We start from the raw sequence: 23,575 nt of genomic DNA on the forward strand, positions 1-23,575 counted from the left end.
ACCCCTAATCATAAACCTAATCCCTAACCCTAAAACCTAACCCTTACCCTAACCCTAAACCTATTCCTAAACCCTAACCTATTACCCTAACCCTATACACTAACCCTAACTATAACTCTAACCCCAAACCTAACCCCTAAACAAAAACCCCTCACCCTAATACTAACCTAAACCCTAACCCCAACCCTACCCCTAACCTAACCCAACCCTAACCCTTACCCCTAACACCAAACCCTATCCTCAAACCCTAACCCCTAACCCAAAACCTAACCCTAAACCTAACCCCTCTTACCCTAGCCCTACCCTAACTCCTAAACCCTAACCCACTAACCCTATCTCTAATCCACTAACCCTAACCTCTAACTCTAAACCTAACCACTAACCCCTATCCCTAACCTAACCCATCCCTAACCCCAAACTCCTAACCCTACCCTAACCTTAACCCCTATCCCTAGCCTAACCCATCTCTAACCCCAAAACCCTAACCCTACCCTAACCCACTTACCCTAACCCCAACCCCTATCCCTAACCTAACCCAACCCTAACCCCTATCCCTAACCATAAACCCTAACCCCAAACCCCTAACCCTACCCTAACCCACTAACCCTAACCCGTAACTCCTAACCCTAAAACTAATCCTACAACCCTAACCCTAACCGTTAGGGTTTTAGGGTTAGGGTTGTAGGGTTAGGGCTAGGGTTAAAACCCCAGGCTAAAAGTTGCCAACCAGCCCGTGTTTAAGTGAGTAGTTTACTTTAAAAAAAAATAGAATCATTGGTTCCAGAACCAATGTTTAGAATGTTTTATCTCCAATGTTTTCATTCGATGCCCCAGCCATACTGACTAGCAGATTTACCTTCGATGAAGGACACACGATGTGTCTCCGCCATCGATGGCGCAGAGCCTCACGATGGTTTTTTTTTTTTTCATTTTTCAACATGTCGTCAACATACGGAGCTTAGCTCCGCCCCCCCACGCGCTCCGCGAAGCCCCGCCCCACCTCTGACGAGCCCGCAATGCGTAACGAGCGAACCTCCGCCATATTGGCCGCTACCACTTCCTCTCCCGCGGGGGTGCTGAGCTCGCTGTGCATCTCCCTTACCTGCTTCCTAAGGGCTAATAGTCATTAGAAAAAATCTAATTCATATTATTTATTTCGTATTTACGTTCTGAAATATATTATATACATCGCTGAGGTGAAGAAAAGGCTGAGACCCTCACTCCTGTGGTAGCACCCGGCTGCCTGGAGACGCCATCGCCATTTTGTTAGAGACTCGGGGAGGTGCAGCGTCCTGTGTCCGCCCGGCCCTGTCATCGTCCCGTCTAGTGTACCTTGGAGCCGGTGAGTAGTGTCCCGGGGCAGAGTGCCTGAGCACTGTGACGGCGGCGGGACTAGCAACGCTGCGGCCTAGGCCTGTTATGTGGCAACAGCTCGGCACGGGGGTGAGCCCCCATCCCTACCCTTGTGCCTCGTATCCCGGGATGCCCTGTGTCCCCCTCCCTGCCTGGTGCCTCGTATCCCGGGATGCCCTGTGTCCCCCTCCCTGCCTGGTGCCTCGTATCCCGGGATGTCCTGTGTCCCCCTCCCTGCCTGGTGCCTCGTAGCCCGGGATACCTTGTGTCCACCTCCCTGCCTGGTGCCTCGTATCCCGGGATGCCCTGTGTCCCCCTCCCTGCCTGGTGCCTCGTATCCCGGGATGCCTGGTGTCCCCCTCCCTGCCTGGTGCCTCGTATCCCGGGATGCCCTGTGTCCCCCTCCCTGCCTGGTGCCTCGTAGCCCGGGATACCTTGTGTCCCCCTCCCTGCCTGGTGCCTCGTATCCCGGGATGCCCTGTGTCCCCCTCCCTGCCTGGTGCCTCGTATAACGGGATGCCCTGTGTCCCCCTCCCTGCCTGGTGCCTCGTATCCCGGGGTGCATTGTGTCCCCCTCCCTGCCTGGTGCCTCGTATCCCGGGGTGCCTTGTGTCCCCCTCCTTGCCTGGTGCCTCGTATCCCGGGATGCCTCGTGTCTCCCTGCCTGGTGCCTCGTGTCCCCCTCCCTGCCTGGTGCCTCGTGTCCCCCTCCCGGGATGCCTCGTGTCCCCCTCCCTGCCTGGTGCCTCGTATCCCGGGATGCCTCGTGTCCCCCTCCCTGCCTGGTGCCTCGTATCCCGGGATGCCTCGTGTCCCCCTCCCTGCCTGGTGCCTCGTATCCCGGGATGCCTCGTGTCCCCCTCCCTGCCTGGTGCCTCGTATCCCGGGATGCCTCGTGTCCCCCTCCCTGCCTGGTGCCTCGTATCCCGGGATGCCTTGTGTCCCCCTCCCTGCCTGGTGCCTCGTATCCCGGGATGCCCTGTGTCCCCCTCCCTGCCTGGTGCCTCGTATCCCGGGATGCCCTGTGTCCCCCTCCCTGCCTGGTGCCTCGTATCCCGGGATGCCCTGTGTCCCCCTCCCTGCCTGGTGCCTCGTAGCCCGGGATACCTTGTGTCCCCCTCCCTGCCTGGTGCCTCGTATCCCGGGATGCCCTGTGTCCCCCTCCCTGCCTGGTGCCTCGTATCCCGGGATGCCTGGTGTCCCCCTCCCTGCCTGGTGCCTCGTATCCCGGGATGCCCTGTGTCCCCCTCCCTGCCTGGTGCCTCGTAGCCCGGGATACCTTGTGTCCCCCTCCCTGCCTGGTGCCTCGTATCCCGGGATGCCCTGTGTCCCCCTCCCTGCCTGGTGCCTCGTATAACGGGATGCCCTGTGTCCCCCTCCCTGCCTGGTGCCTCGTATCCCGGGGTGCCTTGTGTCCCCCTCCCTGCCTGGTGCCTCGTATCCCGGGGTGCCTTGTGTCCCCCTCCTTGCCTGGTGCCTCGTATCCCGGGATGCCTCGTGTCTCCCTGCCTGGTGCCTCGTGTCCCCCTCCCTGCCTGGTGCCTCGTGTCCCCCTCCCGGGATGCCTCGTGTCCCCCTCCCTGCCTGGTGCCTCGTATCCCGGGATGCCTCGTGTCCCCCTGCCTGGTGCCTCGTATCCCGGGATGCCTCGTGTCCCCCTCCCTGCCTGGTGCCTCGTATCCCGGGATGCCTCGTGTCCCCCTCCCTGCCTGGTGCCTCGTATCCCGGGATGCCTCGTGTCCCCCTCCCTGCCTGGTGCCTCGTATCCCGGGATGCCTCGTGTCCCCCTCCCTGCCTGGTGCCTCGTATCCCGGGATGCCTCGTGTCCCCCTCCCTGCCTGGTGCCTCGTATCCCGGGATGCCTCGTGTCCCCCTCCCTGCCTGGTGCCTCGTATCCCGGGATGCCCTGTGTCCCCCTCCCTGCCTGGTGCCTCGTATCCCGGGATGCCCTGTGTCCCCCTCCCTGCCTGGTGCCTCGTAGCCCGGGATACCTTGTGTCCCCCTCCCTGCCTGGTGCCTCGTATCCCGGGATGCCCTGTGTCCCCCTCCCTGCCTGGTGCCTCGTATCCCGGGATGCCCTGTGTCCCCCTCCCTGCCTGGTGCCTCGTATCCCGGGATGCCTGGTGTCCCCCTCCCTGCCTGGTGCCTCGTATCCCGGGATGCCCTGTGTCCCCCTCCCTGCCTGGTGCCTCGTAGCCCGGGATACCTTGTGTCCCCCTCCCTGCCTGGTGCCTCGTATCCCGGGATGCCCTGTGTCCCCCTCCCTGCCTGGTGCCTCGTATAACGGGATGCCCTGTGTCCCCCTCCCTGCCTGGTGCCTCGTATCCCGGGGTGCCTTGTGTCCCCCTCCCTGCCTGGTGCCTCGTATCCCGGGGTGCCTTGTGTCCCCCTCCTTGCCTGGTGCCTCGTATCCCGGGATGCCTCGTGTCTCCCTGCCTGGTGCCTCGTGTCCCCCTCCCTGCCTGGTGCCTCGTGTCCCCCTCCCGGGATGCCTCGTGTCCCCCTCCCTGCCTGGTGCCTCGTATCCCGGGATGCCTCGTGTCCCCCTCCCTGCCTGGTGCCTCGTATCCCGGGATGCCTCGTGTCCCCCTCCCTGCCTGGTGCCTCGTATCCCGGGATGCCTCGTGTCCCCCTCCCTGCCTGGTGCCTCGTATCCCGGGATGCCTCGTGTCCCCCTCCCTGCCTGGTGCCTCGTATCCCGGGATGCCTCGTGTCCCCCTCCCTGCCTGGTGCCTCGTATCCCGGGATGCCTCGTGTCCCCCTCCCTGCCTGGTGCCTCGTATCCCGGGATGCCTCGTGTCCCCCTCCCTGCCTGGTGCCTCGTATCCCGGGATGCCTCGTGTCCCCCTCCCTGCCTGGTGCCTCGTATCCCGGGATGCCTCGTGTCCCCCTCCCTGCCTGGTGCCTCGTATCCCGGGATGCCTCGTGTCCCCCTCCCTGCCTGGTGCCTCGTATCCCGGGATGCCTCGTGTCCCCCTCCCTGCCTGGTGCCTCGTATCCCGGGATGCCTCGTGTCCCCCTCCCTGCCTGGTGCCTCGTATCCCGGGATGCCTCGTGTCCCCTTCCCTGCCTGGTGCCTCGTATCCCGGGATGCCTCGTGTCCCCCTCCCTGCCTGGTGCCTCGTATCCCGGGATGCCTCGTGTCCCCCTCCCTGCCTGGTGCCTCGTATCCCGGGATGCCTCGTGTCCCCCTCCCTGCCTGGTGCCTCGTATCCCGGGATGCCTCGTGTCCCCCTCCCTGCCTGGTGCCTCGTATCCCGGGATGCCTCGTGTCCCCCTCCCTGCCTGGTGCCTCGTATCCCGGGATGCCTCGTGTCCCCCTCCCTGCCTGGTGCCTCGTATCCCGGGATGCCTCGTGTCCCCCTCCCTGCCTGGTGCCTCGTATCCCGGGATACCTCGTGTCCCCCTCCCTGCCTGGTGCCTCGTATCTCGGGATGCCCTGTGTCCCCCTCCCTGCCTGGTGCCTCGTAGCCCGGGATACCCTGTGTCCCCCTCCCTGCCTGGTGCCTCGTATCCCGGGATGCCCTGTGTCCCCCTCCCTGCCTGGTGCCTCGTATCCCGGGATGCCCTGTGTCCCCCTCCCTGCCTGGTGCCTCGTATAACGGGGTGCCCTGTGTCCCCCTCCCTGCCTGGTGCCTCGTATCCCGGGATGCCCTGTGTCCCCCTCCTTGCCTGGTGCCTCGTATCCCGGGATGCCTCGTGTCCCCCTCCCTGCCTGGTGCCTCGTGTCCCCCTCCCGGGATGCCTCGTGTCCCCCTCCCTGCCTGGTGCCTCGTATCCCGGGATGCCTCGTGTCCCCCTCCCTGCCTGGTGCCTCGTATCCCGGGATGCCTCGTGTCCCCCTGCCTGGTGCCTCGTATCCCGGATGCCTCGTGTCCCCCTCCCTGCCTGGTGCCTCGTATCCCGGAATGCCTCGTGTCCCCCTCCCTGCCTGGTGCCTCGTATCCCGGAATGCCTCGTGTCCCCCTCCCTGCCTGGTGCCTCGTATCCCGGGATGCCTCGTGTCCCCCTCCCTGCCTGGTGCCTCGTATCCCGGGATGCCTCGTGTCCCCCTCCCTGCCTGGTGCCTCGTATCCCGGGATGCCTCGTGTCCCCCTCCCTGCCTGGTGCCTCGTATCCCGGGATGCCTCGTGTCCCCCTCCCTGCCTGGTGCCTCGTATCCCGGGATGCCTCGTGTCCCCCTCCCTGCCTGGTGCCTCGTATCCCGGAATGCCTCGTGTCCCCCTCCCTGCCTGGTGCCTCGTATCCCGGGATGCCTCGTGTCCCCCTCCCTGCCTGGTGCCTCGTATCCCGGGATGCCTCGTGTCCCCCCCCGGGATGCCTCGTGTCCCGGGATGCCTTGTGTCCCCCTCCCTGATGTCTCGTATCCCGGGATAGTTGAGCTTATTTCCCCTTCTTGCTAGGGACCTGGAAGTGAGGTGAGTGAGGGCGGAAGTGCAGTTCATGCCCATGACTGCCAGCTAAACAAGTAAGTTGTCCGCTCACCACATGGTTCTATTCCCCCTCTATGCCCACTTTGTAGAGACTATTTCCAATTAAGATTCTGTACCTGGAAGTGACGTGTACTGAGGGCGGAAGTGTAGTTTGGTGTAGTCCACCAAAAAAAGAAAGTTAACCCCCCGTAGGCTTGCTTCGCTCGCCACAAGGTTATATACCCCCTCTATGCCCACTTGGATGGTAGGGAATGACGTTGGACACTGGCTGATGATGTCAGGGTCCTCTCCGTGAAGGGGATTTAGACATTATCATCCCGGGAGGTGTTACGGGCCCCCTTCCTGCCTGATGCCTCGTATCCCAGGATGCATTGTGGCCCCTTGCCTAATACTACCTATGTAGAAAAAAAGAGAGGGGGAAAGGGGAAGCAGAGGACAAGAAAAGAGAAACAGTCACTCAGGAGTATAGTGATTCCCGGTAGATTTACAATAGGGTAATAATAAAGTCAGGGGGTGCTCCCTGGAGTAATAACTATTGTAAAAGGAAAGAGAAAAAAGGACCCCAACAATGAGGCACACCCCAAACAGAGAATTATACTGAGTTATAGCATAAGAAAGGGATGTATAAAAATTCAAATTTTATTGGTTTTATTAAAATCAATGCTAAGTCTATAGGCAAGAATCACGCGATCAATATATAACACCTAACAAAAACACAATAAAGACAGTCACAAAACATAGATATCTCAAGATTGTGTTGCGCAGTGGGATAGATAATAGAAAATATAATAACCGACTTACTTGGTCCAAATGTTATATGGTCATAGAGACCATTCAGGATTATATCTACTTGAAAAATCCTCCTCCTCAGAAATAGTGTGAGGGATTAATAATCACCAATTATATGGTGAATAATTACCACAAATGGCTCCTGACCAAAAACTCGCAACAGAAATGCTAATAATTAGTCCTAGGAAATATATTCCTCATAAACATGGCGAAAATCTAATATAACTTAATATACACAGCATGCAATTATCAACATGACATAACACAATTAAAAAGCTGTATACCGCAATCGATAATTGACCCCGTTTCATCAAAAAAGTAAGTATATAGTATACATAGAGGCGTCCCTCTATTAAATGTATGAGAGCATATCATGTGTTTTATAGATTTGAAATATAGAACGTATGCACTTATGGGACAGATGCTGCTGTTCCACATCAATGAAGTCAGAGGATGTGGAATGAGTTTCACTGTCACCAGGCATACATAGAAACCGTGCAGACTGCCTCTGCTATTAGTACAACTGTATAGGTGATATCCCTGTTGCTCCAGGCAGCGCAGAGATTCACAGAGCATGCAACTAATGAGAGAGCAGACAAGGAGAGGATAGCGGCAGTACCTGTATGGAGTATGCTCTCAAAAACGGGTGTCCGGTAAAGGGATCCCCAGTGCGCACTGGGGTCCCCAAGCTAACGAGCCGACGCGCGTTTCGCCGGAAGAATATCGCCTTGAGAAAGCCCGCTTCCGGCGAAACGCGCGTCGGCTGGTGACAGTGAAACTCATTCCACATCCTCTGACTTCATTGATGTGGAACAGCAGCATCTGTCCCATAAGTGCATACGTTCTATATTTCAAATCTATAAAACACATGATATGCTCTCATACATTTAATAGAGGGACGCCTCTATGTATACTATATACTTACTTTTTTGATGAAACGGGGTCAATTATCGATTGCGGTATACAGCTTTTTAATTGTGTTATGTCATGTTGATAATTGTATGCTGTGTATATTAAGTTATATTAGATTTTCGCCATGTTTATGAGGAATATATTTCCTAGGACTAATTATTAGCATTTCTGTTGCGAGTTTTTGGTCAGGAGCCATTTGTGGTAATTATTCACCATATAATTGGTGATTATTAATCCCTCACACTATTTCTGAGGAGGAGGATTTTTCAAGTAGATATAATCCTGAATGGTCTCTATGACCATATAACATTTGGACCGAGTAAGTCGGTTATTATATTTTCTATTATCTATCCCACTGCGCAACACGATCTTGAGATATCTATGTTTTGTGACTGTCTTTATTGTGTTTTTGTTATGTGTTATATATTGATCGCGTGATTCTTGCCTATAGACTTAGCATTGATTTTAATAAAACCAATAAAATTTGAATTTTTATACATCCCTTTCTTATGCTATAACTCAGTATAATTCTCTGTTTGGCGTGTGCCTCTTTGTTGGGGTCCTTTTTTCTCTTTTCTAATACTACCTATACCAGGATGCATTGTGCCTTCCTCTCTGCCGTATGCATTGTGTTCCCTCCCCCACCTTGTCTGAAGCTACAACATACTTTGCCGTAGTCTGGGCATGCATTTCATGCCACCACTGTCACCTGTTAGGGTTTTACCAGTATGAGTGCGGCCTAGTGGGGGCGTTCCTCTGGGGCATGAGTACATAACATGGGTAAGAGTTGTATACTGTTCTTAGTTTGCAGCCATGGAGATGGAGTATATCCGTGTGGCGGAGGATGAGAATGAGGAGCCGATGGAGATCCCGTCAGAGGACGATGGTACTGTTCTCCTGTCCACTGTGAGCGCTCAGTTCCCGGGTGCGTGTGGCCTCAGATACAGGAACCCAGTGAATCAGTGTATGCGTGGCGTCAGACTGGTAGAAGGAATTCTCCATGCACCAGAGAGTGGATGGGGAAATCTGGTTTATGTAGTAAACTACCCCAAAGGTGAGTGGTGTAACAATGCTCTCTGGGAGATTGGCGGGTAGGTGGGTTTCTTCAGTTACCCATTAATGCATGAAACTTCCCAATGACTATAAACAGTCCATGCATTAATGTGTCCTGCAATAAGGCCTCATACAGTCCATGCATTGTGTCCTCCTGCAATACAGCCTCATTTAGTCCATGCATCAATGTGTTCTGCAATACAGGCCTCATACAGTCCATGCATTAATGTGTTCTCCTGCAATAACTGCCTCATACAGTCCATGCATTAATGTGTCCTCCTGCAATACAGGCCTCATACAGACCATGCATTAATGTGTCCTGCTGCAATACAGCCTCATACAGTCCATGCATTGTGTTCTCCTGCAATAACTGCTTCATACAGTCCATGCATTAATGTGTCCTCCTGCAATACAGGTTTCATACAGTCCACGCATTGTGTTCTCCTGCAATAACAGCTTCATACAGTCCATGCATTAATGTGTTCTCCTGCAATACAGGCCTCATACAGTCCATGCATTAATGTGTCCTCCTGCAATACAGGTCTCATACAGTCCATGCATTGTGTCCTCCTGCAATAACTGCTTCATACGGTCCATGCATCAATGTGTCCTCCTGCAATGCAGGCCTCATACAGTCCATGCATCAATGTGTCCTCCTGCAATACAGGTCTCATACAGTCCATGCATTAATGTGTCCTGCAACAATACAGGCCTCATACAGTCCATGCATTAATGTGTCGTCCTGCAATACAGGCCTCATACAGTCCATGCATCAATGTGTCCTCCTGCAATACAGGCCTCATACAGTCCATGCATCAATGTGTCCTCCTGCAATACAGGCCTCATACAGTCCATGTATTAATGTGTCCACCTGCAATACAGGTCTCATACAGTCCATGCATTGTGTCCTCCTGCAATAACTGCTTCATACAGTCCATGCATTAATGTGTCCTCCTGCAATACAGGCCTCATACAGTCCATGCATTAAGGTGTCCTCCTGCAATACAGGCCTCATACAGTCCATGCATTAAGGTGTCGTCCTGCAATACAGGCCTCATACAGACCATGCATTAATGTGTCCTCCTGCAATAAAGGCCTCATACAGTCCATGCATTAATGTGTTCTCCTGCAATAAAGGCCTCATACAGTCCATGCATTAATGTGTTCTCCTGCAATAAAGGCCTCATACAGTCCATGCATTAATGTGTCCTCCTGCAATACAGGCCTCATACAGTCCATGCATTAAGGTGTCCTCCTGCAATACAGGTTTCATACAGTACATGCATTGTGTTCTCCTGCAATAACAGCTTCATACAGTCCATGCATTAATGTGTTCTCCTGCAATACAGGCCTCATACAGTCCATGCATTAATGTGTCCTCCTGCAATACAGGTCTCATACAGTCCATGCATTAATGTGTCCTCCTGCAATACAGGCCTCATACAGTCCATGCCTTAATGTGTCCTCCTGCAATACAGGCCTCATACAGACCATGCATTAATGTGTCCTCCTGCAATACAAGCCTCATACAGTCCATGCATTAATGTGTTCTCCTGCAATAACTGCCTCATACAGTCCATGCATTAATGTGTCCTGCAATACAGGTCTTCTACAGTCCATGCATTAATGTGTCCTCCTGCAATACAGGCCTCATACAGTCCATGCATTAATGTGTTCTCCTGCAATAACTGCCTCATACAGTCCATGCATTAATGTGTCATCATTATTATTATTACCAGTTATTTATATAGCGCACACATATTCTGCAGCGCTTTACAGAGAATATTTGGCCATTCACATCGGTCCCTGCCCCAGTGGAGCTTACAATCTATGTTCCCTATCACATGCGCACGCACATACACACTAGGGTTAATTTGTGTTGGGAGCCCATTAACCTACCAGTATATTTTTGGAGTGTGGGAGGAAACCGGAGTACCCGGTGGAAACCCACGCAAGCAAAGGGAGAATATACAAACTCTGCACAGGTAGGGCCATGGTGGGAATTGAACCCATGACCTCAGTACTGTGAGGCAATAACGCTAACCATTACACCATCTGTGCTGCCCTCCTGCAATAAAGGCCTCATACAGTCCATGCATTAATGTGTCCTCCTGCAATAACGGCCTCATACAGTCCATGCATTAATGTGTTCTCCTGCAATAAAGGCCTCATACAGTCCATGCATTAATGTGTCCTCCTGCAATAAAGGCCTCATACAGTCCATGCATTAATGTGTTCTCCTGCAATAAAGGCCTCATACAGTCCATGCATTAATGTGTTCTCCTGCAATAAAGGCCTCATACAGTCCATGCATTAATGTGTCCTCCTGCAATAAAGGCCTCATACAGTCCATGCATTAATGTGTCCTCCTGCAGTAAAGGCCTCATAGAGTCCATGCATTAATGTGTTCTCCTGCAATAACGGCCTCATACAGTCCATGCATCAATGTGTCCTCCTGCAATACAGGCCTCATACAGACCATGCATTAATGTGTCGTCCTGCAATACAGGTCTCATACAGTCCATGCATTGTGTTCTCCTGCAATAACTGCTTCATGCAGTCCATGCATCAATGTGTCCTCCTGCAATACAGGCCTCATACAGTCCATGCATCAATGTGTCCTCCTGCAATACAGGCCTCATACAGTCCATGCATCAATGTGTTCTCCTGCAATACAGGTCTCATACAGTCCATGCATCAATGTGTCCTCCTGCAATACAGGTCTCATACAGTCCATGCATTAATGTGTCCTCCTGCAATACAGGCCTCATACAGATCATGCATTGTGTTCTCCTGCAATAACTGCTTCATACAGTCCATGCATTAACGTGTCCTCCTGCAATATAGGCCTCATACAGTCCATGCATTAATGTGTCCTCCTGCAATATAGGCCTCATACAGTCCATGCATTAATGTGTCCTCCTGCAATACAGGCCTCATACAGACCATGCATTAATGTGTCCTCCTGCAATACAGGCCTCATACAGTCCATGCATTAATGTGTCCTCCTGCAATAACTGCTTCATACAGTCCATGTATTAATGTGTCCTGCAATACAGGTCTCTTACAGTCCATGCATTGTGTCCTCCTGCAATAACTGCTTCATACAGTCCATGCATTAATGTGTCCTCCTGCAATACAGGCCTCATACAGTCCATGCATTAAGGTGTCCTCCTGCAATACAGGCCTCATACAGTCCATGCATTAAGGTGTCCTCCTGCAATACAGGCCTCATACAGTCCATGCAATAATGTGTTCTCCTGTAATAACTGCTTCATACAGTCCATGCATTAATGTGTCCTCCTGCAATACAGTCCATGCATTAATGTATCCTGCAATACAGGCCTCATACAGACCATGCATTAATGTGTCCTCCTGCAATACAAGCCTCATACAGTCCATGCATTAATGTGTTCTCCTGCAATAACTGCCTCATACAGTCCATGCATTAATGTGTCCTCCTGCAATACAGGTCTCCTACAGTCCATGCATTAATGTGTCCTCCTGCAATACAGGCCTCATACAGTCCATGCATTAATGTGTCCTCCTGCAATACAGGCCTCATACAGTCCATGCATTAATGTGTCCTCCTGCAATACAGGCCTCATACAGTCCATGCATTAATGTGTTCTCCTGCAATAACTGCCTCATACAGTCCATGCATTAATGTGTTCTCCTGCAATAACTGCCTCATACAGTCCATGCATTAATATGTCATCATTATTATTATTACCAGTTATTTATATAGCGCACACATATTCCGCAGCGCTTTACAGAGAATATTTGGCCATTCACATCGGTCCCTGCCCCAGTGGAGCTTACAATCTATGTTCCCTATCACATGCGCACGCACATACACACTAGGGTTAATTTGTGTTGGGAGCCCATTAACCTACCAGTATATTTTTGGAGTGTGGGAGGAAACCGGAGTACCCGGTGGAAACCCACGCAAGCACAGGGAGAATATACAAACTCTGCACAGGTAGGGCCATGGTGGGAATTGAACCCACGACCTCAGTGCTGTGAGGCAATAACGCTAACCATTACACCATCTGTGCTGCCCTCCTGCAATAAAGGCCTCATACAGTCCATGCATTAATGTGTCCTCCTGCAATAACGGCCTCATACAGTCCATGCATTAATGTGTCCTCCTGCAATAAAGGCCTCATACAGTCCATGCATTAATGTGTCCTCCTGCAGTAAAGGCCTCATAGAGTCCATGCATTAATGTGTTCTCCTGCAATAACGGCCTCATACAGTCCATGCATTAATGTGTCCTCCTGCAATAACGGCCTCATACAGTCCATGCATCAATGTGTCCTCCTGCAATACAGGCCTCATACAGTCCATGCATCAATGTGTCCTCCTGCAATACAGGCCTCATACAGTCCATGCATTAATGTGTCCTCCTGCAATACAGGCCTCATACAGATCATGCATTGTGTTCTCCTGCAATAACTGTTTCATACAGTCCATGCATTAATGTGTCCTCCTGCAATATAGGCCTCATACAGTCCATGCATTAATGTGTCCTCCTGCAATATAGGCCTCATACAGTCCATGCATTAATGTGTCCTCCTGCAATACAGGCCTCATACAGACCATGCATTAATGTGTCATCCTGCAATACAGGCCTCATACAGACCATGCATTAATGTGTCCTCCTGCAATACAGGCCTCATACAGTCCATGCATTAATGTGTCCTCCTGCAATAACTGCTTCATACAGTCCATGTATTAATGTGTCCTCCTGCAATACAGGTCTCTTACAGTCCATGCATTGTGTCCTCCTGCAATAACTGCTTCATACAGTCCATGCATTAATGTGTCCTCCTGCAATACAGGCCTCATACAGTCCATGCATTAAGGTGTCCTCCTGCAATACAGGCCTCATACAGTCCATGCATTAAGGTGTCCTCCTGCAATACAGGCCTCATACAGACCATGCATTAATGTGTTCTCCTGTAATAACTGCTTCATACAGTCCATGCATTAATGTGTCCTCCTGCAATACAGGCCTCATACAGTCCATGCATTAATGTGTCCTCCTGCAATACAGGCCTCATACAGACCATGCATTAATGTGTCCTCCTGCAATACAAGCCTCATATAGTCCATGCATTAATGTGTTCTCCTGCAATAACTGCCTCATACAGTCCATGCATTAATGTGTCCTCCTGCAATACAGGTCTCCTACAGTCCATGCATTAATGTGTCCTCCTGCAATACAGGCCTCATACAGTCCATGCATTAATGTGTCCTCCTGCAATAACTGCCTCATACAGTCCATGCATTAATGTGTCATCATTATTATTATTACCAGTTATTTATATAGCGCACACATATTCCGCAGCGCTTTACAGAGAATATTTGGCCATTCACATCGGTCCCTGCCCCAGTGGAGCTTACAATCTATGTTCCCTATCACATGCGCACGCACATACACACTAGGGTTAATTTGTGTTGGGAGCCCATTAACCTACCAGTATATTTTTGGAGTGTGGGAGGAAACCGGAGTACCCGGTGGAAACCCACGCAAGCACAGGGAGAATATACAAACTCTGCACAGGTAGGGCCATGGTGGGAATTGAACCCACGACCTCAGTGCTGTGAGGCAATAACGCTAACCATTACACCATCTGTGCTGCCCTCCTGCAATAAAGGCCTCATACAGTCCATGCATTAATGTGTCCTCCTGCAATAACGGCCTCATACAGTCCATGCATTAATGTGTTCTCCTGCAATAAAGGCCTCATACAGTCCATGCATTAATGTGTCCTCCTGCAATAAAGGCCTCATACAGTCCATGCATTAATGTGTTCTCCTGCAATAAAGGCCTCATACAGTCCATGCATTAATGTGTTCTCCTGCAATAAAGGCCTCATACAGTCCATGCATTAATGTGTTCTCCTGCAATAAAGGCCTCATACAGTCCATGCATTAATGTGTCCTCCTGCAATAAAGGCCTCATACAGTCCATGCATTAATGTGTCCTCCTGCAGTAAAGGCCTCATAGAGTCCATGCATTAATGTGTTCTCCTGCAATAACGGCCTCATACAGTCCATGCATTAATGTGTCCTCCTGCAATAATGGCCTCCTACAATCCATGCATTAATGTGTCCTGCAATATAGGCCTCATACAGTCCATGCATTAATGTGTTCTCCTGCAATAACGGCCTCATACAGTCCATGCATTAATGTGTCCTCCTGCAATATAGGCCTCATAGAGTCCATGCATTAATGTGTTCTCCTGCAATAACGGCCTCATACAGTCCATGCATTAATGTGTTCTCCTGCAATAACGGCCTCATACAGTCCATGCATTAATGTGTCCTCCTGCAATAAAGGCCTCATAGAGTCCATGCATTAATGTGTTCTCCTGCAATAACGGCCTCATACAGTCCATGCATTAATGTGTCCTCCTGCAATAACGGCCTCATACAGTCCATGCATTAATGTGTCCTCCTGCAATATAGGCCTCATACAGTCCAGCAGGCTTGTTTAGCACAACGCTCCTGATGAACTGAAATCTTTAGTTTGCAGAGTAAAAGCCGCTGTCTTGTTGGTCACTTAGGCTGCCATAGTCTCTGCAGTGAGCGGCTTTACACATCCAAAGATCTTTGTCAGACTAATCAGAACTTGCCGCATGTCCATGTTACCCGTAGCATTTGAGATAGATTAATTGTTTAACATTTCAGTTTTAATTTAATGAAGACTAGCTTTAAGGGGGCGATTCTATTGTTTTACGTGACCCCTTCTGAGCATCTATACGTATACCATTGTTTCTCTGTCCGGGCGCCCATTAGTATTTAATGCGCTTAAAAGCACAGTTTAGCCATGTAAAGCAGCAAACCAGTCTAAAGAAGTAACAGATTTTGCACGTTTCTCGCGGCTTTAGGCGTCCGAGCAGAGCACCAATTGAATTGCTGTTTGATGCCTAATCATATAGGTGCCCATTGGGGGAGGGGGAGGGTGGGTTACCTCCTAAATGTCTTAGTCAATCTTAACAATTGTTTCATTTCTGGGTTAGGGTCTCATTGTTCTTGCACAGGACATTTGCTGGCCTTCTCATGCTCTCACTGGTGATTTATGCACCTGGTTTCTTTGTTGTAAAATTCTATTACGTTCAGCTTTAAACCAGAAATGTAGTTCTAAGTAAAGCTACTAATGATGGATCATGCGCTGCCTCCGTAAGCTTCATACACACTATACAATTCTGTCCAGTCTGGCTGATTGTCATTTTCTACCATAACAGCCAGATCGGACAGATAATCTTTGTGTATCTAGCTTTATGCAGAATTCCCTTAAGTTATACACTGGAATATATTACACCTGATAGTGTGCAATCTCTTATGGCAAGATGGTCTGTGAATTACGTAGTGTGATATTGCCAATTCCTGTACCATATATAGGAAATTTATTCGTGCAATCTCGTTTGTGGAATAATTTTTCAGAGACAGATCTTTTTTAATATAACATTTTTATAATTTATTGTTGGCTTATCTTAATATATTTGGGAAACAGATGTATGTACCTGTGTTTGGAGATCAGTGAAGGATCCTTATGTCTCTGAACGTATTCCATGTAGATTGCTGCTGATCCACGGTGTCTCGCTGGCATCCAAAGCTGGAAGATGCTATACATGTCGGCGCACCATGATCTCTGCCATGGTAGTTGGTTTATCATCTTGGTGCATTTTTCTTCCTTAGATAACAAAAGGAAGATGGATGAGACTGACGCCTCTTCAGCTGTAAAGATAAAGCGTGCTGTAACAAAGACATCGGATCTCATTGTGCTGGGGCTTCCTTGGAAGACATCTGAGCAAGACCTGAAGGACTATTTCAGCACATTTGGTGAAGTCATCATGGTCCAGGTACTTCTGTCTAATGTGACTAAGCCTATCCATATCTGTGCTAACCTTGGCATTGCCAGCTTACTCATACTTGTCCACTTATCTCAGGTTAAAAAAGATGCAAAGACCGGACATTCCAAGGGCTTTGGGTTTGTGCGCTTTACAGACTATGAAACGCAAGTGAAAGTGATGTCACAGCGCCATATGATAGATGGGAGATGGTGTGACTGTAAACTACCCAATTCCAAGGTACCGATCTGCATGTTACAGTGGATAAGTCATGACCTGCCTGTCTAAATTTACTTTATTAGACCTTTCAACGGTATAGCTTAAGGTGTGTGTGTGTGTGTGTGTGTGTGTGTGTGTGTGTGTGAGATTTATGTTGTTTAGTGCAGTAATGTACATTAGTGGCTGAATTACATGAAATAACTGTTAAGTTAAAAACCATGATGGATGTATTTAGCTAATTTGCAGCAATGTTGAGGGAAGTGACTGCTTAATGTATGGTGTGAGACTGGTCTATTCCTAAACAGCAGTGGGGCCAACAGTTCAGGTCTCTGGGCTGTGCCCTGATGGGCCAAGCGCCAAGTCCTCAGCAGCACTTCATGTAGTGGGGGCAGCTATTTGCTGCATTAACAGAACCTCTAGAATTTTACCTTCTTGGTCTATGCTACAATGTCAGCTTTGTTTTAGACAATATAACTTGTAACTGTGCCAGATGGCTTCTGCATAATGTAACACTGAGGCTGCACGGACTCTGGATTAGATCAGTTTATGGGAAAGTGACCCTTTACATAGATGGGTAACCATTATCTGTGTTCTCAGTCTTCTGAGACTTGCATTATAAATCTGGCTATTAAAACCCTGTAATGTGAATAAACTGTATATTAATATACAAAAACTCTATGCCTTTAATAGAAATAAAATACATACATGATAATTGACTGCTTGGTTTAACAAAATTTGTTAGATTATGCTGTAGTGCATATGGAGAAAAGTTTTCAGTTAGAGTTGCAAAAAACCTATACTGGTAGCTCAGTATGGGCTGTCCCAGTGCTAGCAACATTGCTCTCTATGTAGTCCAGCATTATGGTGTGGAGAGTAAGCAGTGTAATACTGGTAGCTCAGTATGGGCTGTCCCAGTGCTAGCAACATTGCTCTCTATGTAGCCCAGCATTATGGTGTGGAGAGTAAGCAGTGTAATACTGGTAGCTCAGTATGGGCTGTCCCAGTGCTAGCAACATTGCTCTCTATGTAGTCCAGCATTATGGTGTGGAGAGTAAGCAGTGTAATACTGGTAGCTCAGTATGGGCTGTCCCAGTGCTAGCAACATTGCTCTCTATGTAGCCCAGCATTATGGTGTGGAGAGTAAGCAGTGTAATACTGGTAGCTCAGTATGGGCTGTCCCAGTGCTAGCAACATTGCTCTCTATGTAGTCCAGCATTATGGTGTGGAGAGTAAGCAGTGTAATACTGGTAGCTCAGTATGGGCTGTCCCAGTGCTAGCAACATTGCTCTCTATGTAGCCCAGCATTATGGTGTGGAGAGTAAGCAGTGTAATACTGGTAGCTCAGTATGGGCTGTCCCAGTGCTAGCAACATTGCTCTCTATGTAGTCCAGCATTATGGTGTGGAGAGTAAGCAGTGTAATACTGGTAGCTCAGTATGGGCTGTCCCAGTGCTAGCAACATTGCTCTCTATGTAGCCCAGCATTATGGTGTGGAGAGTAAGCAGTGTAATACTGGTAGCTCAGTATGGGCTGTCCCAGTGCTAGCAACATTGCTCTCTATGTAGCCCAGCATTATGGTGTGGAGAGTAAGCCGTGTAATACTGGTAGCTCAGTATGGGCTGTCCCAGTGCTAGCAACATTGCTCTCTATGTAGCCCAGCATTATGGTGTGGAGAGTAAGCAGTGTAATACTGGTAGCTCAGTATGGGCTGTCCCAGTGCTAGCAACATTGCTCTCTATGTAGCCCAGCATTATGGTGTGGAGAGTAAGCAGTGTAATACTGGTAGCTCAGTATGGGCTGTCCCAGTGCTAGCAACATTGCTCTCTATGTAGCCCAGCATTATGGTGTGGAGAGTAAGCAGTGTAATACTGGTAGCTCAGTATGGGCTGTCCCAGTGCTAGCAACATTGCTCTCTATGTAGCCCAGCATTATGGTGTGGAGAGTAAGCAGTGTAATACTGGTAGCTCAGTATGGGCTGTCCCAGTGCTAGCAACATTGCTCTCTATGTAGCCCAGCATTATGGTGTGGAGAGTAAGCAGTGGTGGACTTTTCTTTATATAACCAACCTGAGTTTCGGGGTTATTTTCAGGATATGGCTGAGTAATACGCCTAATGTTTGTACCAGATCATTTTAAACATCCCATTTCCAATGTTTTCCCCCGGAAGAGCACCATTGCTATCTGTAACGTGAGTTTATTTTAGAACTGGCCAGTCCTTTCCATTAGTTTACTGGTCATTTCCCCATAGTTGTGTGGGCTGAACCAGTATTCATGATCATTCAGTTTCCCTAGGACTGGGAAATATCCCAGTATAATAGTAATACCGCGGTAATGAAAAAATAATGGTATGGCGATATGGCTATCTTTGTATTACCGCAGTATTACTGGACTGCAGAGCCGCAGCTTTTTTTTTTTTTTTTGTGTCGCAGTCGTCCGTGATGTAATGATGCCGCAACATGGCTTTAGAAAGGCGTCTCGTTCTCAAGTGGAGGTAAGAACTGCAGGGGGCGTGGGATGGAGTTGTATGAGATTTTATATTCGTGTTTATTTGCTTTTAATTTGATAAATACTGATCTATTCCACATTGACTGAACAAAGCCTATTAGGCACCAGTGAGGTCTTCATTCCTTACTCGCATAGGGATTTATATGTATAGTTCTCTCTCTATAACAGCAAAGCCCGGATGAACCAATGCGTAGCCGTAAAGTGTTTGTTGGCCGTTGCACAGAGGACATGTCCATCGAGGAGCTTCGTCAGTTCTTCACGCAATACGGAGAGGTCGTTGATGTGTTTATCCCAAAGCCGTTCAGAGCATTTGCCTTTGTGACATTTGCTGATGACCAGGTAAGGTCAGTGGGTTTACGTCTTAGGGCCATATTCAGCTAGAGGCAAAAAGTCCGTTATCGGCGATAATTTATCGCTGATGATGTCATTTTCGCCAGTGTCACTTATCCCCGTATTCAATTTCAAAGACTTTTCACAGGTGCGAAAAGTCATTGTAAAAAAATGGGGATATGTTTTCCCCACTACATAGGTGGCGAAAAAAAGTGCAGAATTGGGGTTTAGGGGTGCAGAATAAAAAAAAAAAAAAAAAAAAAACTGCAGTTTTTGGAATGTCCCTTTAAAGTAATCTGTAAAAATAAAAAAAAAATTAAAATAATTTTTAAAGTTCTTCTGGACACCCCAAAAAAGGTACTTTTCATTTTGGGGGCAAAAAAATGTTGGGGAACAAACTTAAAAACTAGCGACATAGCCTCAGGCGGGGTGCCTAAGTATGCGGCAGGTGTTTTCCAGAATGCAGGTAGTGCGGCAGGTGCATTTTTGAAGAATATAAAAAAAAAAAAAAACACTTTAGGGACCTAAAAATATGCTGCACCCATTTTCAAGTACCCCAAATTTGATGGGGCTAGTTATTCCCCTCCCCCCCCCCCCAAAAAAAAAAAATCTAATGCTATTCTTCACCACTTCTTCACAGGCGCATTTATGCACCTGCTGCGGCTATTTAAAAACCCTGATTTGGCCCGCTGAAGGTACCCATAGCGATCTCCCATGTCAGACCATCTTTTTTTTGGGGGGGGGGGGGTGACAGGCTGATTTCCCCTAAACTGACAGGACTTTGATACTTACCATTCCGCCGGGTCTCGTTTTCGCCGGATCCTAATTGAATGTGGGGGTAAGCGGGCACGCTCCCGATACTTTATCCCTGCAGAAAACAGCGATGATGGCAAAGTCCAAGCTCGGACTTTTCGCCTCAAATTGAATACGGGCCTTAGTGTATCTAAAGTAGGGGTGGGTAATAAGTGCCCCCTCATCTGTTGTAGAATTACTCATTCCAACATGCCCTGCCACAGTTTTGCTATTTGGCCATGCTAAAACTGTTGCAATGTATGCTGGGATTTGTAGTTCTACAACAGCTGGAGGGGCAGCTTATTGCCCACCAATGGTTACAAGTAATGACTGTACTGTGAGGGTCTTTAGTAGCTGATATCTATGCAGGCATGACTGTAGCATGTATGTTAGCTTAAACAGCTGTCTCATTAGTATAATTCCCCTGTTGGAAACCAGTATCCCTTGTATGAGAGGGAAATGGTGGTACTTTTCATTAATCATTCCTTTTTGTAAATAACCATACTATATGTAGCGTTTATAGATTCTATACATGGTTGAATGAAAATGGCTTAATTAAGTTAATAAGGGTTCAGTCTCCTTACAGATGGGCTGTGCATGCAAGGACTAGTCATTTGCTAGCTCTTATTGCTAAAGGCTTGTAATACACAAAGTATTCCTTATTCATATTTCAGGTGGCGCAATCATTATGCGGAGAAGATCTCATCATCAAAGGAGTCAGTGTCCATGTCTCTACCGCAGAACCCAAACAAAATAGTAACAGGATCCCCTTAGAGAGAGGTGGCCGGTTCCCGGGAGCAAACTTTGGGGGTCAGGGGTATCCCAACAATAGGCCAAACAGCAGTGGACTTGGTAATAACCAGCCTAGTAACATGGGAGGGGGTGGGGGTGGTGGAGGTATGAATTTTGGTGCATTTAACATTAACCCAGCAATGATGGCGGCTGCGCAGGCAGCTCTACAGAGTAGCTGGGGCATGATGGGGATGCTGGCTAGCCAGCAGAACCAACCAGGGCCACAAGCTGGCAATCAGGGCCAAGGAAATCAGCCCAGGGATCAGCCGGGAAGTTTTGGTTCAGCGAGTAACTCCTATGGCTCTAACTCTGGGGCAATAGGCTGGGGTTCTCCTAATGCTGGCTCTGGTACTGGGTTTAATGGTGGCTTCAGCTCAAGCATGGAATCAAAGTCCTCCGGTTGGGGCATGTAGATTTCATAGGTTTAATGTGTTGGGTGAATGGGTACTTTCCTCATTTTATGGTAAGTACATTGTAAAATGCATTTACTTATACTTTCCCAAAGGTTTTCTTCAAGCCTGCAGGTGGTTCAGCTGTATATCCTCTATGAAGGAACATAGGTGACACGGGCGAGGGCATGTGTTCAGTCTATGACATGAAGAAAACCACATGGCATCAGTTTTCATTACCCTATGATTAATTTAAACTTTTTGTTTTTCCTGATGTGAAAGAATCGGATCTTGTTTAGCAGAATCTTCCCTTATTGTGTTCTCTGCTCCTCACCTTTGTCTCTGGGACCTGGCACAGTTCTGTAAATATCCTGTTGTGGATCACGCCTACATATATTTCCTATCAAGACATCTGCTGCACAGTGATTCGTAAGACGGTGGGTGATCCATTTTTATCCACTATATTTCGTGGAAATCGTACCAGCGCATTGAGAACGCACGGCTGTGAGGTGGAACCAGAAGGCTGTTTGAACTGTGGGATTGGTGGTACCAAAGAATGAGAGGATTGGGTATGAGCGAGAAGCAGAGCGCGTGCAGAGACCTGGTGGTGCTTTATGGAATATTAAAGTTGGCGATGTGTCTCAATCCGGTGGCCATGGTGAGCGTGTGCAGAGAGCAATGGGAGCAAGTAACGTACGAGTGTTTCTTGCATTCAAAGGACTCGTTCATTTGGAAGACTGGGTCTTTTTCTGCCTAAAAGACACAATTGTTTGAAATTGGTTTGTGTAAAAATGTTTTCCCTTTCCTTAAAATGTCTACTGCTGTGAATGCTGTATGTGGTGTGCATTCCTCTGCTACTGCCCATGTGAGTCCCTGTGAATTGCATTTGATGGGGGTGGGTGGTGGTGGTCTCTCTGGAGTGGAAGGAAAGCTCCTGTTCCTAGAGTGTTGGGACTGTAAGTAATAACACGAGTGCTGTGCTGCAGTCATGTGTTCTGTGTTTGGATGCTTTTTGCAAGATCTGTCAATGTAGGATTCTTAAATAAAACCATTTAAATAAAGTGGGTATTTGTCTTTTTCTCCAAATTGCAGTTAACAGTATCAGTGTTCTTAAATCCATTGCATGGAGACTGTAGCATACAAACGGAAAAGAGAAAACACTGCAGTCTCCATTACTTATCAGTGTCTGTAGATAGAGATGCACCACCGGTTAATTAGCCAAAAGGAAAATGTCTCTTTTGTTTGATTCCCTATGAAACCAAAAGGTGAAGAGGACTCCAATCAATGAGGTATTGAACTGGCATCACCCACTTTCTCTTGCCCTATTAAGTTCCCATGGAATCTGTGCCATATTGATGTCTAAAGACTTTGACCCATTGTGATTTCCACCACATGTGTTTCTAGAAAGCTGAGACTGCGTAGCTGCTGACCTTCAAAGTGATCAATTCATCTTATATACGTTTGGCTAAAATTCTGGGGTTCTAGTATGCTCAGGGGTGTATTGGTTGTGATGGTCAGCACTATTTGAGGAAAATTCTTGCAGTGCATGCCAATCTAAAGATCTGCCAGACGACGACATGCTTCTGGATGCAGCGGGGAAACGAAATATAGGTTGGTTGTACTCTAGATTGTGCAGTATGTAAAGACCGCCTGCTACTGTATATCGCCAGATCACATCTGCCGTTGCTGAGTGCACAGGTTCTCACACTCTGACCTCAGGACCCCACACAGTGCATGTATTTGAAGTCTCCTCTCAGAATCACAAGTTAAATAAGTAACTCCCTGTGGATCTTACAAAATATGTAAACAAAGAGAAAAGAATTGTCATAAATGGATGCACACTAATTACAATATAACTTCTTATATGATCATTAAAATATAATGTAGGGAAACAAGACTGTAAAATATGTGTGTGTGTGTGTTCAAAGAAAGAAAAGTGTATTAAAATAACCCCACTGCACAGGACTTTTATAAGACTTAAACTGGTAATATCTCGGTGTGATTTCAACATAGGCTATATTAAATAAACCGATTTGATCACCAATAATTATATATTACCAGAAAATGTGTCTCAATTTTGCAAATATTTCATGGGACTGATTCAAATCATTTCAGAAACCACAGTCAAATATAAACCTAGTAATAATG

General features: G+C 48.5%; 1 protein-coding gene across 2 annotated transcripts; it reads left to right on the top strand.

Moving 5' to 3' along the window:
* Positions 1-1,211: 1,211 nt before the first annotated feature.
* On the top strand, positions 1,212-22,488 carry TARDBP (TAR DNA binding protein). 2 transcript variants are annotated; one of them, XM_088447803.1, is made up of 7 exons: positions 1,212-1,342; positions 5,757-5,821; positions 8,292-8,541; positions 16,251-16,414; positions 16,502-16,642; positions 19,293-19,463; positions 20,921-22,488. In XM_088447803.1, exons 3-7 carry the CDS (start codon positions 8,301-8,303, stop codon positions 21,449-21,451), a joined length of 1,248 nt encoding a protein of 415 aa, XP_088303929.1. In that variant the 5' UTR covers positions 1,212-1,342; positions 5,757-5,821; positions 8,292-8,300; the 3' UTR covers positions 21,452-22,488. The 2 variants fall into 2 exon arrangements, with proteins under 2 accessions (XP_088303929.1, XP_088303928.1); XM_088447802.1 differs by lacking the exon at positions 5,757-5,821.
* The last annotated feature ends 1,087 nt before the right edge of the window (positions 22,489-23,575 follow it).

Source organism: Taudactylus pleione, unplaced genomic scaffold (genome assembly GCF_031769625.1).
Source record: "Taudactylus pleione unplaced genomic scaffold, aTauple2 ptg000441l, whole genome shotgun sequence".
NCBI classification, from domain to species: Eukaryota; Metazoa; Chordata; class Amphibia; order Anura; family Myobatrachidae; genus Taudactylus; species Taudactylus pleione.

Coding starts and splice junctions, on each gene's coding strand:
- TARDBP (XM_088447803.1), top strand. CDS start 8,301: ATGGAGATGGAGTATATCCGTGTGGCGGAGGATGAGAATGAGGAGCCG. Junction 16,643..19,292: donor GTAAACTACCCAATTCCAAG/GTACCGATCTGC, acceptor TCTCTATAACAG/CAAAGCCCGGATGAACCAAT. Junction 19,464..20,920: donor TGACATTTGCTGATGACCAG/GTAAGGTCAGTG, acceptor TTCATATTTCAG/GTGGCGCAATCATTATGCGG.